This window comes from Rhinoderma darwinii, chromosome 3 (genome assembly GCF_050947455.1).
Source record: "Rhinoderma darwinii isolate aRhiDar2 chromosome 3, aRhiDar2.hap1, whole genome shotgun sequence".
In the NCBI taxonomy this organism is placed as follows: domain Eukaryota; kingdom Metazoa; phylum Chordata; class Amphibia; order Anura; family Rhinodermatidae; genus Rhinoderma; species Rhinoderma darwinii.
Window position 1 is genome coordinate 253,004,488 of NC_134689.1, and position 18,815 is coordinate 253,023,302.

General features: G+C 43.7%; 1 protein-coding gene across 1 annotated transcript in view; it reads right to left on the reverse strand.

Moving 5' to 3' along the window:
• The window catches only part of CCDC33 (coiled-coil domain containing 33), a 111,804-nt gene that overhangs the window by 17,086 nt on the left and 75,903 nt on the right, over positions 1-18,815 (reverse strand). The window contains exons 14-17 of the mRNA XM_075857754.1: positions 7,586-7,740; positions 7,361-7,409; positions 2,289-2,484; positions 1,742-1,830 (exon numbers count right to left, since the gene is read on the reverse strand). Of these exons, the coding sequence (XP_075713869.1) occupies positions 1,742-1,830; positions 2,289-2,484; positions 7,361-7,409; positions 7,586-7,740 (489 nt within the window). The remainder of the gene's footprint in view (positions 1-1,741; positions 1,831-2,288; positions 2,485-7,360; positions 7,410-7,585; positions 7,741-18,815) is intronic.

Sequence of the window (18,815 nt, forward strand, 5' to 3'; positions counted from 1 at the left end):
CGCATGCGCCGGAAGAAGAGAAAAGCCTCCGGAAGCAATGAGGAGGGGGACGGAAGTGAAGCGCAACCATGAAGTGGTCGGAAGGGCACGACGAGGGGAGGAGAGAGAAGGGTGGAGGGAGAAGTGGCGGAGGATAGAAGCGGTGGACGGGAGAAGTGACACAAGAAAGAAGAAAGGGAGAGGCGAGTGTGTGTGCGGGTGTGAGGAGGAACCAAGGAAGGCAGCCTCGGAGAGGGGGAAAAAGGGAGAGACAGAGCGGAAAGAGACGACCCTTGCCGGACGAGATGTCCAAGGAAGAGGTTGCAGTGAGTACCCAAACCCCCAACCACGGAGCCATCAGCACCAGCCGCCCTGCAGCCACCAGCCGTGCAGAGGTCCAGCCGTGCGATGTCCAGAGGTCCAGCCATGCAGAGGTCCAGCCGTGCGGTGTCCAGAGGTTCAGTCGTGCAGAGATCCAGCCATGCGTTGTCCAGAGGTTCAGCCGTGCAGAGGTCCAGCCGTGCAGAGGTCCAGCTTTGCGGTGTCCAGAGGTTCAGCCGTGCAGAGGTCCAGGCGTGCAGAGGTCCAGCCGTGCAGAGGTCCAGCCGTGCGGTGTCCAGAGGTCCTTCTGTGCAGCGGTCCAGCCGTGCCGAGGTACGGCCGTGCAGAGGTGCAGCAACCAGACCTGGAAGCAGCCCCAAGGACGAGGGAGATGACGCTGAGGAGCACAGGTACTGGACTTGTTTTTCCCCTGGGCGAGGACAAGGAAGCCTAAATCCCGTAGTCGTGCACCAGAGAATTTTCCACACGGGAAAGACAAAACAGACATTGAGCCGTGCACGTTCACGCCCTAACATTCCGCCATTGCTACCTCATGCCCGGGTTCCGACACTCATTTATGAAGACATGTGTTTCCTGCAGTCACTGTTTTTTCCCAAGGAAGAGATCCGATTCTAATTGTCTACAGTAAAAAAAAAGTTAATCCAACATCTGTGTCTTAGTCATTGTCCACTACTACAGCACCCACCTACAGGCCAATGATCGGGCAAACGAGCATTCATATAAACACTCGTTTCTGATCATTGCCCAGTGTAAACAGGGCAACGATCAGCCAATGAATGAGCAAACGCTTGTTTATCGGCTGATTGTATAGTTTCTGCTTCACAAAATATTATTGTTGTCAGCAGCACGTCTCCCTGTGTAAACAGGGAGATGTGCTGCCGACATGATAGAAATGTATGGGGACAAGTGATCGTAGTAATGAGCACTCATTCCTATACATTAATGATCATAGCCCCTTGTGAAAGGAACAAACGAACACCGATCAACGAGCCGTCTCGTTGATCGGCGCTCGTTTTTACAGCCAAAATTGGCCAGTGTAGAAGGACCCTTAAGGCCCTTTTACACGGGCCAATTATCGGGCAAACGAGCGTTCACAGAATATGTAGATGGAGGGTCTGCAGTTAAGAAATAAGAATAATTTCATCTAGTGGGCCCAAGGAACCCCAGTTTGTCATTATGTGTATACAGTTAGTTCAGTTTGTTTGTGTGCATGTACAACTTACAATAAGTATTATTGTGGCCTTTCAAGTAGTGCAATATACAGTAGTCCTAAGATTAAAAAAATATGGACGGACACTTCTATAAATAAATTGTCATGAACAAGCATATAGAAGATCTAAAGGTCAAATGGATATCAGTAGTTGCTAATAGGCAGAAAGTATTTATCCCTTCTTGGTCCCTCCTGTACCATGGTACTCACCCTGACTAATTCGTTCTGTAACTGCTGGATCCGGTCTCTCATACTGCGGAGCTCTGAGGTTTCACTTGCCAATTTTTGCTTTAGAGTTACTGTGAGAAGAAAAGACAATAGGAAAATTGGATTGTATTATACTTGAATTTCCTTTATGTCATTTGTGTTGGTGGATACGGTTAATAGATGAAATTAAGTCATAGAGTACTTCCCCACAATTTGTCATTAGACTAGAGGTCTGTAGTGTAGCTTAACTTATTAGAAGTTATCCCAAGGGTTGTTTGTCACAGTAGTAATAGGGCAGCAGCATCCGTTGCTTGTTGAAGGCTCTGGTATTGAGCTGCAGTATTGCAAGTAATACTTTTTTACATTGTATGATTAAATTATTAGATTTTAGATTTTAGACTATACTTGTGAGTGACTTTGTAGCCTTCTATATGTGGACATAATTTATAATCTTTTCCTTGGCCTGAGAATTGTTCAGACGCACATAGTAACTGAAATGCTGGATCGGGGATATTTTGTTTCAGTGGGTTTACAGAATGTATTTCCTCACCAAGTCGGTCTGCCAGTTCAGCCTTGGTCATGACATCAATGTCTGTGTCGCTTAGAAGACTGCGGCCTGCATCTTCATTCAGACTACGTTCACTTCGAAGAGCACTGTTTTCTGCCTCCAGTCCACTCATCTGGCGACGTAGTGCAATGATGTCATCTGCCATACGCTGCATGGCGAGTCGATAGTTTGCCAGCTCCTGGAAAAGAAAAGGATTTAATGAAGAAGGTTTGGGTAATCTATTAGGCAAAATTTGAGACATAATTCTGGCACATATTGCTTAGTAAATCTCACCCACAGTCTCATAGGAATTGAAGACAGTAAGGGTGGTCCCTAAAGAGTTAAATGCTATGTAAAAAAAAATATTTAGGAAAAATTTCATATTTTTGAATCGAGAAATGAATGCACACTTATTGCAATTTATGGATCCTTAACTTGTTGAAGTTGCCAATGGGAAGCAATCCCCTGTATGACCACTTGTTGTGAACCTGGCAGAAATGCAAATTTTCAAATTTTTCAAAGTTTTCAAATAAAAGGTGCTGCAGAGTGGTAAGGAGAGCTTAAAAGGAAATTGATGGTTTCGACTGTCCCCCGACTGTCCCCCAAAGACAAGAAGGTTGAGTATATAGGATTTAGTCTATATATAAGTCTGTACTTAGACTTGGCTCAAGGAAAACCACCTAGGAAGGGAACTGTGATGGTAAAGCCCCATGCATTGAGTCAGTTTCAATGCATAATAGTATTTTGTCACATTTAGCATTCCTAGTCCCACTAAAAGTTATGGGATCAGATCAGTGTTGTATGATATGTCCTATTGACATGTCTTAAAATAACTTTGGAAAGTCCCTTTAATTAAATTCTGCTGTAATACTTCAAATTATCGTAAGCACATGAATCTACATGTGTATATATATATATATATATATATATATATACACTCCTCAACATTGAAACTGTAACACCAAGAGCAAATAGTTTTGGAATTGTGGAAATCACAGGATCAATAGGCATGTTAATGATATACAAATGATAAAAAAAATGGAAACAAAATATGCCAAACATCTGGATTTATTCAGTTTCGAGTATGAGCGCCACTCGCAGAAATACGCACTTACACGCCTTGGCATGCTATCATTGAGGTTATTAATGGTTATCTGAGGAATGTATGCCAGACTGTATGCACTTGGACACACAAATCATTAAGATTGTCTGCTCGCATCTCCCTTTGCAATTGACGACCAATGACGTTCCAGATGTGCTAGATAGGAGACCAGTCCGGAGAAGCTGAAGGCTATGGTAGCATGTTTAGGCCACACATGCTGCTCACCGTAGCACAAGCAACATGCGGCCTGGCGGTGTCCTGTTGAAAAACGGGACACTTTGGAGAAATAGCCATACCACTGGTTCCACGGCCAAATCAATGTAACGCCGAGCTGTTAGTGTACCTGAAATGAAGAAATGAAGTGAAAGTGATAGCACAGCTTCCGTTTCCATCACCATTAGCGCAGTCGACTGCGCTATTAATTCCGTCCGAAAACCAGCCGGAATGGTGACGAAGCACCGCTCCGGGGTTCCGTCTGAGGTTTCTGTCGGGTGAACCCCGCAACGGAAAGTGACAGCACAGCTTCCGTTTCAGTCACCATTGATCTCAATGGTGACGGAAACATCGCTAATGGTTTCCGTTCGTCACCATTCCGGCTGGTTTTCGGACGGAATTAATAGCGCAGTAGACTGCGCTAATGGTGATGGAAACGGAAACTGTGCTATCACTTTCACTTTCCGTTGCGGGGTTCACCCGACAGAAACCTCAGACGGAACCCCGGAGCGGAAGCGAACAGTGATGTGAACAGGCCCTAACACAAAAGTTTTGTATTTTTTTAAGCTGGTTCACAAAAAAAAATAATTCCAAATTCTACTGGACCAACTGCCTATTTAGAGACCGGCAGCAGCTCCAGGAGCGACATCATAAGGGACACACTAGGCGGATATGCTGAGTAAAACTACACAGCTTATCCCGGGAGCCGCAGGGAATTCCGCCAGCAAAACCGCACCAAATAGTGGCGCAGGTTTCGTGAGGCGCGTCCGCTGCGGGAATCCTGCAGGGAAAAAAAAGTTTAGACTTGCCAGGGCCGTAGTCCTGGTGACGCATCTCTCTCTTCTGAACGTAGCCCCGCCTCCTGGGATGACGCTGTAGACCATGTGACCGCTGCAGCAGTCACATGGGATGAAACGTCATGACAGGAGGCCGGGCTGCGCTAAGAATAGAGGATCGCGTCACCAGGACTACGGCCGGGGGAAGTCTAAACTTTTTTATAAATTTAAAAAAGTGCCTTTTTTTTTTTTTCTCATTTGTGATTTTTGCGGCAGAACCGCAGCATTTCCGCAACAGAGGAGCGGCGATTCCACAGAATACATTGACATGCGACTTAAAAAGCCAAAAAGTCACACTGCAGGTCCATTATTTTTGCAGCGTGTGGATGAGATTTGTTCAAATCTCATCCTCTCTGCTGCGACTGTAATACGCTGCGGATTTTACACAATAAAATGTGTTGCATAAAATCTGCAGTGTTCATGCCTAGTGTGTTCCTACCCTAAGGCCGGATTTACACAAGCGTGTGCTTTTTGCGCGCGCAAAAACGTGGCGTTTTGCGCTTGCAAAAGGTCCATAACCGCTCCGTGTGTCAGCAGCGTATGATGCGCGGCTGCGTGATTTTCGCGCAGCCGCCATCATTATGACACTCTGTTTGTATGTTTGTAGCACGTGGTGCTTTTCTGTTTTCATTCATAGTTTATACGGCTGCGGAAGCGCTGGGCGTGATTTTCACGCACCCATTGACTTCAATGGGTGCGTGATGCGCGAACAATGCACAAATATCGGACATGTCGTGAGTTTTACGCAGCGGACTCGAGCTGCGTGAAAATCACTGACAGTCTGCACGGCCCCATAGAGTAACATAGGTCCGTGCGAGGCGCGTGAAAATCACACACGTTTCACGGACGTATTACACGTTCGTCTGAATAAGCCCTAACAATAAGGCCCAGTTCAGAGTTTTTGGGCCTTGATATTGACTCGGACACTGCGTCAGAATCAGCACCAAAAAACTTCCAAAACCGCCTCCCATTGATTTAATCTGAAATCAATGGGAGCCAGTCGCGGAAAAAAGAAAAAGCAGCACGTCCTTTCTTGCCGCGGTTCTGCCTCTGACCTCCCATCGAAATCAATGGGGGGCAGAAAATGCATTTTTCGCTGCGTTTTCTGTCTGCTGTCCTCAATCGCCGCAGGCAAAAAACGCGGCAAGATAGTGTGGGCAGGTCAAAATCTGCCTCAAAATTCGCTGTGCGGTTCCAGGCGGTGCGCATGCGCGGGAGTTTGCGGGTGCGCGTGATCGGTCGCACGGGCGGCGGTGTTTGACGGCCCCCATGCTACCCAGGGCCGCCATCAGGGGGGTATTAGGGGTACTGATGTGAGAGGCCCGGCCAAACCTAATTGAAAGGGGGGCCCGCAGCTCATGACATTCTTTTGGTGAAAAAAACGGGCCCCATTGCAGGGGCCTGTTTTTTTTCTACCAAAGGCAAGTCGCGGCAGTTTGCCGGGCCCCCCTTTCAATTAGGTTTGGCCGGGCCTCTCACATCAGTACCCATAATACCCCCCCTGATGGCGGCCCTGGGTACCATGATATAGTACTGGACGGAGTACCGTTAACAGGCGGTGCCACGGTAGGGGGGCCCAGAAAATGTAGCTGTAGGGGGCCCTGAAATTCCTGATGGCGGCCCTGCCTATGTGTGCCAAGGTATTCTCGCCTAGAAGTAATGCTTTTAGGGAATAATAAAACACCAATTGTCTTGTGGGTCCGTAATATTGACCCGTAGGTACTCTGTGTTAGGCCCCATGCACACAAACGTGCTTTTGCGGCTGCAATTCCCCCGAAAACTTGCGGCCCCATTCATTCCTATAGGGGCCATGCACACGACCGTGGTTTTTATGGGAGCCTGGACCGCAGAAAGAATGGGCATGCCTTATTACGGCCGTGTTCTGCAATCCAGGCTCATTGAAAATAATGGCCGCGGCCATGTACAAATCGCGGCTGACAGTCCGCTGACAGCCGACCCTAAAATCACGGCCTTGCACATGGCTACAAAGTAGTGTGCATGAGGCCTTACTTTGCTGTGTGCATGAGTCATAACTTAGGCTTTGTTCACATCAGCGTTGCCCTTCCATTGAGGGGTTCCGTCTGAGGTTTCCGTCGGGTTAACCCCTCGACGGAAAGGCAAACTGAAACTTTATCAGTCGACTGCGCTATTGATTCCGTCAAGAACAACGGAACCCTGTCACAACGGTGACCAACGGAAACAATTACCAACGTTTCCGTCACCATTGAGATCAATGGTGAGGGAAAAAGAAGCTAAGGTTTCAGTGTGCCTTTCCGCTTAGGGGTTAACCCGACGGAAACCTCAGACAGAACCCCTTAACGGAAGGGCAACACTGATGTGAACAGGCCCTAAGCGTTTCTGCAAACAAGCCTAGCCACTCAATAAATGTGAAAATGGCTGCAGTGCCAATCAAGGCCAGAAGGGGGCGATCTTATACAGAGTGAGTATTTCAACCACTATTAGAAGAAATAAAAATCTAAGTATATCATGTACATGAAATAAATAGTTTAAAAAGAGAGCAGATAGTATAAAAGAGTGACCTCAGAGTAACAATTCTTAATAAGTATTTCCTTCAATTAAAGCCTATATACGTTTAGCATAAATCACACTCCCAAAAAGGCATCTAACATTGCAGATTAAGAACCGATGCTGCTCTCACTCACTAATTCATTAATAGCTATTGATTTAGTCTCTGTATTTTGCTGGGAAGGACAAAGGAAACGTACTCACATGATCATTGCTCTCTTTTGAGTGGGAGAATACCAATATACAATATATATAGAAAAAAATAAAATAAAAAAAAGGAACATTTTCCCTCTGTCTCATCAAAAAACGGGAAATAGATGTGTCTGGGTATGCAGGCCATTTTTTTTATAACTCTAATTTATGGATTTAATTATAATATACACAGGCGCTCTGCTTACTTGTTCCTGATGCTCCATCACGGGGTCCGCAGGTACTTCCATATTATTGCTGGAAGAAATCAGAAATATTTCAGCTCAAGTGTTCCCAGAGGGTGTACAAGTATGAGATGTAATTCCAATAAAATGGGACTAGTCTTTCACTCATCTCAGGTACTGATGACATCATTTAACCTTGGTCGGGCCTTGTGATTTGACTGGATGGGCATTGGGGGTTCCTGCTCTTACCTCAGGTATTGGGCAGTGAGGTTTGTGCTGGACTGTTTTGGAAGATCCGGTGGATCAGTGGGATTTCGTTCTCTTGATGTCTGTTGAATCCATGGATCCGGAAGGATATTAGCCAGAGCATTGTAGGAGGGCAATGAAGCTCCATCTTTCTGTAGCTAAAGAGCAAGACCAGATAATGGAATGAATACAAAACAAATCTTATAATTTACAATAAAATACACAATAAATAAATAAATAAATACACATAAATAAATAAATACAGGTAAATAGTCATACTTACAGAGGAAGAGTATGGTCTATAAAAGCTATCCATCCATGAGCATTAACAGGCCCTCTTGACCTATGTAATTTGATGATGTGTACTTGGCCGTTACACAAGCCTATAGATCAAACTGTGCCAGCCAAAAGTAGTCCATATGTCTAATTCTATATGTTCCTGTATACTTTACCAACAAAGACATGCTCTTCATAATAGGCTATGTGTTCCATTCATCATATTGCTAATGATATATCGAGGCGGACAACTGTGATACATAGAGTATAGCTGTGCACCTAACCCTATACTATGGAGAGATAACCCTGTCCAGTATCCTAGAGATACACAGGGTTGCACAGTTACTAACTCCTACCCAAACACACACCCTCTTCACTTCACCAAATAGCAACCGCAGCTTCAGCTCTACTGTACTACTCACCTTCTGTAAAGAAGCCAGTGTGGAGGGCCGTCAATAGGCTCAGGGCCCCTTACAATGCAGCTGAACATCCACGCCCTGTCCTCCTCCTTGTTTACCTGTTCCCTATATTTCCTTCATGTCAGATCTACCTGTTGCCCTCGCTATATGCGTTGATATGGATTTGGTCGGTATAAATGCCTTCTCCTAAATATAACTTCCTGTCTACCTGAGTGAAATGACCTATTATTAAACTGGTTTTCCTGAAATATGATAAATGGCCTCACTCTCATGGACACCTCGCTGTGCATGCAGGTTGTCACAACACTTCATCTCCCTGGAAACGGTCACTAAGAGGAAGGGGGCGGGACTTGGACACCAGTCTGTCTGGAGACAATGTAACAAACCCTGGGCTGTTAACATAGCATTACTGATGCATCATGCACAATTACATGCAGACATATGACCATTAGGTATGAGGATTCCATTATAACATTGCGATCTGTCTAGTATATCCGTCATTCTCATTTATGGCCGGGAATCATTTCTAAGCAAATAACTTGGTAAAAAACAGTAAAAATAACATGACTTCAAGCAGCAGACCTGAAAACTAAAATGCAGGGCACACAGGACAAGAATTCAAGGCAATAATATATATATATATATATATATATATATATATATATATATATATATATATATATGCCTTGATTCTTGCAAAACAAGTTGGAGGCTTTTTAATATATATTTATTTTTACTGCTGAGGAAAAGCAGAAAGACGTTATTCCATTATTTTTTATGCCATAAATATTGTATTACGTTTATTGTACAACTTGTAGACTTTTTTTTGTTATCATTAACTCTATTTTGTTTTGTCGCATTAAGATACTTTTAGGGTATGTTCACACAGTGGATTCACCCAATTCAATTGGGCTAATACACCTGCAGTTTCCACGTGGAATCCGTGCGGAAACCACTTCAAGAAGTAACATTCACATCTTTTTTGAATAGTAAGTTCGGCGCATGCGCCAGGAATGCTCCCAGCGCCTACGCCAGACATATCCACAGGGCTCCATTGGCCGGACGTATGCTAAAAAAATGTCCTATTGGCATACGTCGGGTGAGGTATGCGTAAGCATATCTATTTTTCTACTGTAAAATCGCAGTAGACTACACTATTCCATACAGAGGCATGCAGTTAAAAAAAAATAACAGCATACTGTACAGTTTTTTTTTCTTACACTAGGACAATGTGGGTGACGTATGTCACTGTATGCCTATACTGTGGCATATGTCAGAGCCTGAATAGAGAAACTGATTTGCTGCTTCCAGATCTCCTCTTCACTTTATAGAGGGTGAGTGCACAAATGCGGTCAGCTCTCCTCTGGTATTCAATATAATACTGCTATACAGTGGCCGAGTAATTGTCTTATACCATGCCAAAATCAAACTGCTACACCATGCCTAAAAAAGCTATGTTGACATAATACCAGCATATGTACCTGAATTAAACATCCATACAGTATAGAACTGGATTGTTAAAAAAAAAAAAAAAAAAAAGTATAGTTTATATAAGGCCAAATATTAGAACGAACTATACAAATTTCCATACAATAGTGTAAGTATGGCAGAACCAGCCTGTATCTGATCACTAAAAGGTAGTTCTCCATTAGAACCACAGAGAAATGTAATAAAGTGTACATATTAGGCTACATTTACAGCACATTTGGACATTCCATTCGTTGGGACCCTTTGAAACAGTCTCCCAAATATATGCCCCAGACGTATGCAAGTGATTCCCATAAAAAAAAACATTTATGCAGAAATGAAAGAAAACAAATTGTGATGTTTTCTTTAGTGAATGTGTATAATATTAACCTAAAACAGAGGCAATTATATCCTGTTGTAGACTTGTTGGCTAAATTCTTGAAGTTGGGTAATTATTTAATAATATTTGGTCGAGGGCATGTTGTATATTTGTTATATAACTGCACATTTATCTGCCTGCTCAGAAATTGTTCCCAGCCACCAAATTACCATAGGTATAAAGATTGCCGTACCGAACACACGACAACTGACAGCTGAGCAATCGTTTATCCGACAGTAATTCCTTTAAATTCCTCCATTAAACTGTGCTTGCAATATTTTTTTATTGCTCCAATTTAAAATAAAAATATTAAACAACTCTGTAAGTAGTCTCAATTAAAAGTCTCCTACTGATTTGTGTCTACAGCTCCTATGCAGACCTATGTGTCTCCACGGTTAAACACTACAAACAACCCTGTGTAGTCTTATCCTGCAGTCACACTCCCCCCATCTGTATCCTACTTCTTGCTAACTTACAGTTGGTAGGTCCAAGCTGTTGCCTTCCTCTGGACCAAATGGTTGGGTCTGTGAAAGGAAGATCTTGATGGACATGTGTCTTTATAGTACAGTAACCACATACATACACAAGAAAAAGTGAACATTTTGGAACTAACTTGATCTCTGCATTAAATCTCTCTCTCTCTCTCTCTATATATATATATATATATGAATTTCTGTTGTCTGTTATTTATGCACGGCCAAACGACTGGACCAATCTGCACCAAATTTGCACCTTCCTCCTTATCACATCAGATGACCTGTGTTAGCCAATAGAAGCTCGCAGGTCCTCCATTCTTAGCCTCACTCACATAGACACAGTTTTAGACCGGGTTTCCATAACAACCAAGCCATTTTTCTTTACTCAACGTGTTACTCGCTGTAAAAGAACTGTACCTATACTGGATTTGAGCATTCTCATAAATTGAAACCCTTTCATACCAGTCATGACTCCAAAAAGGAACATGCACTTTGCCACAGGAGTCTTTCAGCTAAAAGCATGGCTGCTGCCCGAGCTGCTGAAATCTCAACAGAACCAAGCCTGTGGATTTCAGCATTCTCATAAACTGAACCCCTTTCAGACTGATCATGCCTCCAAAAAGGAACCCTGCACTTGGACTTTATTGGATATGTTGGCTTCATATCAGTAGGAAATTAAGTTTTTAACCACACACACAAACAACAAACAAATAGACCAGTGTGAAGCCGGGTAACTCTGCTATTCTATTTAGTAAAAGTGAATATATGTTTGTCCTCTATAGGCATCCAAACGTCTGAAACATTTGACCCCAAATTTGGTACATAGGTACATCGGTTGTCTGGAAAGGTTTTCGTAAATCTCCCGACCTTGCCCGTTGTTCTCTGTTATCAGCCATTATAGCGAAAGTCTGTTTGTCGTCCCCTATAAGCATCCAAACACCTGAACTATTAGACCCCAAATTTGGCACATATGTACATCGGGTGTTAAAGAAGGTTTTCGTAAAGGTCCCAAGCTTGTTGTTGTTCTCTGTTAACAGCCATTATCACATGATCACAATCCAATACTATAAAAGCGAATACAGACATTCGCTTTTATAGTAAAGTTGTTTTTATCTGGCAGTAGCAGGTAGTGCACTTTACAAGATAATCCTAGATGGGAAGGTACAGGGGAGCAGTTACCCATACCCAACCAATCAGATTACTGATGGCCAGGAGGAAAGCTGCATTATTAGCTGCAAAGACTCCTCTTGCCCAACTGCAAGCTGATCAAATGCGTCATACTGCTGCTTGAGCTGCTGAAACTCCTCAGCAAACTCGGGCTCTCAGAAACAGATCAGACAGGTCTCTCTCCGAAGCGCAGAGACTCCTGCCCAAACCTAGGGCAGTCAGCAAGCTGATAGAGTGCATCATGTTCAGCGTGCTAATGACTGGGCTTTCATGCATGATGCTGTTTTCAATTATGATCCAACCATAGTCTATGGCCAACTGGTAATAAAACTGCCAATGTTGTTAATCAACAGGCTCTGTCACAGTTTTATGACTCTATTTCATACAAGTTTAGCTGGTAGGTATTTAGGAAGTTAAAATTGAAATAAACAGTGTGTAACTGCCGGGGTATATAGGGCTACTAGCGATTTCCCCGTAACCAAGAAAATACGAGGGCATGGATTAGCCTCCTGGGAAACCTTGGAAAAAATCCAATGAACAGACAGACCGACACGTTATACCCGGGCAGCGCTGGGTACTTTTTATTGCTACTGATAAAATGTGGTCTGAATGTTATTTAAGTCACAATTAAGGCCGATAATCGGCCGCTGCAGCGAGCGCTGATCAATGAGACATCGTTGATCGGCTTTCGTTTGCTCCTGTCACATGGAACTATGGATGGGTTACTCCGATTGCTCGTCCCCCATACATTATTATCATGTCTGCAGCGCGTCACCCTGTTTACACAGGGAGATGTGCTGCTGACAACGATAATATTTAACTTTTTTTAAAACGATACGATCAGCAGATGATTGAGAGCTTGCTCGTTCATCTGCTGATCACTGCCCTGTTTGGATGAACGCTCGTCTACCCGATAATCGCCCAGTGTAAAACCCCCTTTATAGACACACACAATCTAACTAAACTAATAACACACAAACAGTTGATCTTCCCAAGAAAGATTGGTTAGTGTGAACCATGCCTCGAGGCAAACAACTTTTAGAAGATGTGTTATAGAAATGCATTAAGCTGGAAATGGCTACAAAAGCATTGCTAAAAACCTGGGAGTACATGGTTCCCGGTCAATCCACGGTTAGACAAATTATCTACAAATGGAATAAATTTGGGACTAGAGATGAGTGAGTCGATTCCACATGAATCGCGGCACAATTGCAGCTGCCGGCGAGTGCCGGCCACCATTTTACAGACTGAAAAAAGAATCACATGACCTGGGGCATTTTACAGACTGAAAAAAGAATCACATGGACTGTGGTTATCCCTTCCTTTACTCATACTGTATATGTTGCAGTCACTTTGACATTACACGCTAGCTTGCCGTTAAAAAGCTTAAAGGGGTTGTCCACTACTGGACAACTGATGACCTATCCACAAGATAGGTCATCGGTACATGATCTGTGGGGGTCTGACACCCAGACACCGCCCCATTGAGCCGCTCCGGCTGCCTCTGAGCACCGGACGTACATGCCGGAAACAGTTGGCTCCGGCCACTGAATAGCTGCGAGCTGCCATACTTCAGCTCTGCTCTAATTCAAGTAAATAGGAGCAGAGCTACAGTTCGGCAGCACGGCCGCTATGCTATGTACGGAGCCAACTGCCTCCGGCTCTGTACATAGCATAATGGGCCGTAACATCCAGTGCCCGGAGATGAACTTTGAGGCAGATATTCCTCTCCCTGCACACCGATTTTCGCGGCGATTATCGCGCCGTTTTTCGCCCGCGGCCATTGAGTGCCGCGGGCATAAAACAGCGAGAAATACGTTTTCTCCTGCCTCCCATTGAAGTCAATGGGAGGTCAGAGGCGGAAACGCCCGAAGATAGGGCATGTCGCTTCTTTTTCCCGCGAGGCAGTTTTACTGCTCGCGGGAAAAAGACGCCGACGCCTCCCATTGAAATTAATGGGAGGCGTTCTCGGGCCGTTTTTGCCGAGTTTTGCGACGCGGTTTCCGCGTCAAAAAACTCGGCAAAATACCCCGTGTGAACATAGCCTTAGGAAAACATTGAACAAGAACGGTGTTCATGGAAGGACACCATGTAGGAAGCCGCTCTTGTCCAAAAAACGCATTGTGGCCTGTTTCAAGTTTGCCAGAGACTACTACCACCACAATGCTTTTGGGAAAATGTTCTATTAACATATGAAACAAAAGTACAGGGTGGGCCATTTATATGGATACACCTAAATAAAATGGGAATGGTTGGTGATATTAACTTCCTGTTTGTGGCACATTAGTATATGGGAGGGGGGAAACTTTTCAAGCTGGGTGTTGACCATGGCGGCCATTTTGAAGTTGGCCATTTTGTATCCAACCTTAGTTTTTTCAATGGGAAGAGGGTCATGTGACACATCAAACTTATCGAGAATTTCACAAGAAAAACAATGGTGTGCTTGGTTTTAACGTTACTTTATTGTTTCATGAGTTATTTACAAGCTTCTCTTTGTTTACAGCCATTGACATGTCGCAGAGGTTAACACGTGAGGAGCGGATAGAAATTGTGTTGATGTCTGGTGAACGCAGTACTCAGGTCATTGCAGCAGATTTCAATGCAAGACACCCTACGAGACCACCCATCTCCCATGCTACAGTTTGCAAACTGCTTGCCAAGTTTCGTGAAACTGGTTCAGTGTTGGATTTGCCCAAATGTGGACGCATGAAAACTGTCACTAATGAAGAAACATCAGTGGCTGTCCTAGCTTCATTCAGCAAGAGCCCACAGCGTAGCACTCGCTGCATGTCACTGGAGAGTGGCATCAGTCGAACATCCCTTCGGCGGATATTAGCTACTCACAAATGGCACCCTTACAAACTCCAGCTGCTGCAGCATCTCAACCAGCTAAGAAGGTAGCTACTTTTACAGTACTTCACATTTATCACCAGTAAAATATTTGGCACAGGCTTAACAAAATAGGATTCTTGAAATCATTAAACTAACATGGGCTAGTTCTAGTATAATAACATTTTATGTTGATAGAAAAAACAGTTTAGAGGTTATATGCAAGCCAATACTTCTAAAAACACATTTATTATAAAATGTTGGGTTTCGTAGAAACACTATTTGATACAGTGAAAGGAATTATAACGGACATGTGTCTTCTCTTTTGGCACTCCACGCCCTTTTCTAGAAATATTTAAGCATTCTTTTCTTCTTGGAACCATCTTCACTTTCCCATATGAATTAGGTTTTAGAAAAATAGAGCCTGGCATGTTCAATGCCCTGAACAAATCAGAACCAGGGAGTTTCCAGGCAAACAATCTCTCAAAAACCAACAAATCTAAGATGTATGAAAATAATGTGTTTGATAATGCAAATAGTCACTAATATAGGTAGGGCCTGTTCGCATCAGCGTTGGCCTTCCGTTTAGCTTTCCGTTCATCTGTTCCGTCATAAGAACAGATGAACGGAAAGACAAATGGAAAAGTACGGTCTCCGTTTGCAATACCATTGATTTCAAGAATATATATATTTTTTTTTTCAGTTTGCCGCCATTCCGCTAGATTTCCATATTTTTTTAAAGAAACAATAGCGTAGTGTGTGGTTCTATTGTTTCCGTGAAATAAACTGAAACCTAGCCGAACGGAGGCAACCTGAAACCATAAGAATACCATAGAAATCAATGTTATTGCAAACAGAAGCAATACTTTCCATTTGTCTTTCCGTTCATCTATTCCTCTAACGGAACAGATGAACGGAAAGCCAACTGGAAGGCCAGCGTTGATGTGAACAGGCCCTCAGTGTCACAAAGGGTCTGTGGACCCACTGGGCCATACTGCCTTGGCGGTAAGGCAGCTGGCCAACAGGGAGCAGGTGAGAGTCTATAGTTCTATAGGTACCTGTGGCAGCTCAGACAGCAGCAGGGCAGGCTCGGCTGGGACTAGGTATCAGGCGGACGTCAGACGAGGTGAAGCAGGTCAGACATGGATGCAGCACGGCACGACTTTGACACAGCTCAGTGCTAGACTGGGAATGTATGAAATGCTAGGTACAGGTACTCGAGCAGGGACTGGAACGGTACAGGCACTGGAGCAGGGACTGGAACAGGTAAAACACTGGAGGCCATCACATAGACAAACTAGGGAACACAACAATGCTCAGGCATCGAACTAGGGGGCTGGACCCCTCTTATAGTCCAGGGTACACACGGGTCAAAGTTCATCCACAATGTCCGGTGCGCGTGCCGCCCCTTTAAGAGCGGGCACGAGCACACTACGGGATCCGGCTGAGGTGAGTGGACGCGAGCGCTGGCGTCTCCTGAGGTGGAGGCTGTTGCCAGCGCTTGCCGACTCGTGGCTGCAGCTGTCGGGGGAAGGTTGGAGCTGACGGCCCGCAGCCACGGACATTACACTCAGTGAGGGCTCCGAAAGAAAACTCTGAACTTTACTCTTTACACAATACTGTAGGTCCCATTGAGGCAGGTTATCCAATATAACCAAGGACATACTGTATGTATTACATCACAGGACTTTAAATGCCTGCTGTGACTAGAACATCAGGAATTATAGCTTAGTTGATAGAGCTTACACTGATCAGCCATAACATTAAAGCGTATGGATGCATGCTGCATTATGACTTCTTTTAGAAAAAATGCTTAAACAGACAGTTTTGAGAGGGGCATATTTAGGGCGCTAAACCCCAGTAGTATAATAACATGCTAGTGATTTAGTGTCGTAAAATCTAGTGATAGGTTCCCTTTAAAGGATCTCTACTAATGTCTTAAAGAACACAGTCTCCAGAGAACACCTTCAGAGGTCTTGTGGAGTCAATGCCTCGACGGGTCAGTTATTATAGTGGAACCCACATAATAATAGACAGATGATTTTAACATTATGGCTGATCGGTGCAGTAAAGCCCAGAATCGTACTTTATCTTTCAAAAGACAGTAAGATCAAAGATCTGGGTGCAATATTCGGTCCACTATGTGTGAACTCGGCCCAACGCTCTGTGCTATAGAACGTTACCTGCCCCTAATTTGTGCCATTTGGTTCAAATTATAATCCAGAGCCGCTGGGTCAGCGAATCCTTTTAGTCATCCTGAGTGCAGGATGTCTGCTCAGAAATTGATTTAATGCTGGTCTAATGTAATCAACGAACCTGAATCCCTGCGCCTGGAATTTAGATGTCAGTTTGAATTGTACACACCAAGCATTACACTAGAACACATTACAGGAAGATCTTTGCTTGTGTGTCCTTCAAATGTATTTGTTTTAAGCGGTCTATAAATTTTATATTGGAAAAATGATAGTAGAACAGGTGCCCAGGTAACGCTGAACACAAGTAACAGTCAATGAAATAAAGGCCATCATGTTCTTGATATAGTACATCATCGTCTCATTCTCTGTTACCTGCATTTGAAGGCAGAAATTAAAGCACACTAGTTATATAAGACTCTGTTCACATCTGTGCTATGATTTCCACTATTCTATTCAGTCAGAGGAAAAGTAGAACGGAAAAAACTGAAGCGTCAGATCCAGTGCATGAACAAATGCAACAACGCCTGACGGAACCTATTGACTTTAATGGGTTCTGCCATGGCTTCCACCATTTTGCCGGACGAAATAGCACTGCATGCTGCACTGTTTTGTCCCGCAAAAATTACGGAATTTACAATGGAGGCTTCCTACGGATCCTCCGACACAGATCTGAACAGAGCCTCTGCAGCATTTTTTTTTAAGCTCAAGTATTTGATTTGGAAAATGCCCCTGAAAAATGGAACTTTTTTTTATTAGTCTGTTATTAACTTGCTGCTGAAGAATACACTGCATTAGACCGTGAGCTGATAAATGACAATTCCAACCACTATGTACCGAAACATAATAAAACTTCTTCAAATTCAATTCAAAATCCAGAACAGTGCTACTGTAAACCTACAGTATAATCCAAACTTGTATATAATACAGGATGTGTGTACTATCAAATATTTTTTGGTGTTGTGATTTACACAGGAAAGGCCAACTATAAAAAATAGACGAAACATATGAAAAATAGAATAAGATAGCATACTGAACAATATAAATCTCTGGGTAAAGAAGCAAACTTATAATATAAAAATCAAATCTCCCTATTTCAAACATACACTCGCAAACTCGTGTCATTCAATAGAAAGTCACCTCAGTATATCATAACTTATCAGTATGTTTTTGAGTGTTAGAGGAAACCTACGCAAACACAGGGAGAATAAACCAACTCTATGCGGATAATTTCCTTGGTCAGATTCGAGCCCAGGACCCTAGTGCTGCAATACAACAGTGTTGCCCAATTTGTATTGCCACCATGTCGCTTGTATAATGACCTCATAACTACAGATCACATAATATGACTACATAGAACTATAATACATGTATTTCTTAATAATTAATGGACTAGACAACAGTCTCACAAAATAGCCATAAGGCCTCGTTTACACGAGCGTGATATACGTCCTGTGCGACGCGCGTGCTTTTCACGCGTGTCGTACGGACCTATAATAGTCTATGGGGGCATGCAGACAGTCCGTGAGTTTTGCTCAGCGTGAGTCCGCTGAAAAAAACTCACGACATGTCCTATATTTGTGCGCTGTTCGCGCATCACGCACCCATTGAAGTCAATGGGTGCGTGAAAATCACGCGCACTGCACGGAAGCACTTCCGTGCGAACAGCGTGATTAGCGCAACTGCTGTCAAACTGTGAATGTAAACAGAAAAGCACCACGTGCTTTTCTGTTTACAAACATCCAAACGGAGTGTCATAATGATGGCGGCTGCGAGAAAATCATACACTGATGACACACGCAGCTGTTAAGTGCCTTTTGCGCGCGCAAAACGCAGCGGTTTTTGCGTGTGCAAAACGCACACGCTCGTGTAAATGAGGCCTAAGGCTAATTGACTAAAAAAGGAACCTCCATAGAGGTTCCAAGTCTGCTTCTTTATTTTCAATCTCTAAATACTCATGCCCTTAGCAATGCCGCCGTTTGGTGTCTTTGTGATTCATTGTATTGTTCCCAAGAAACAATGCTTCTA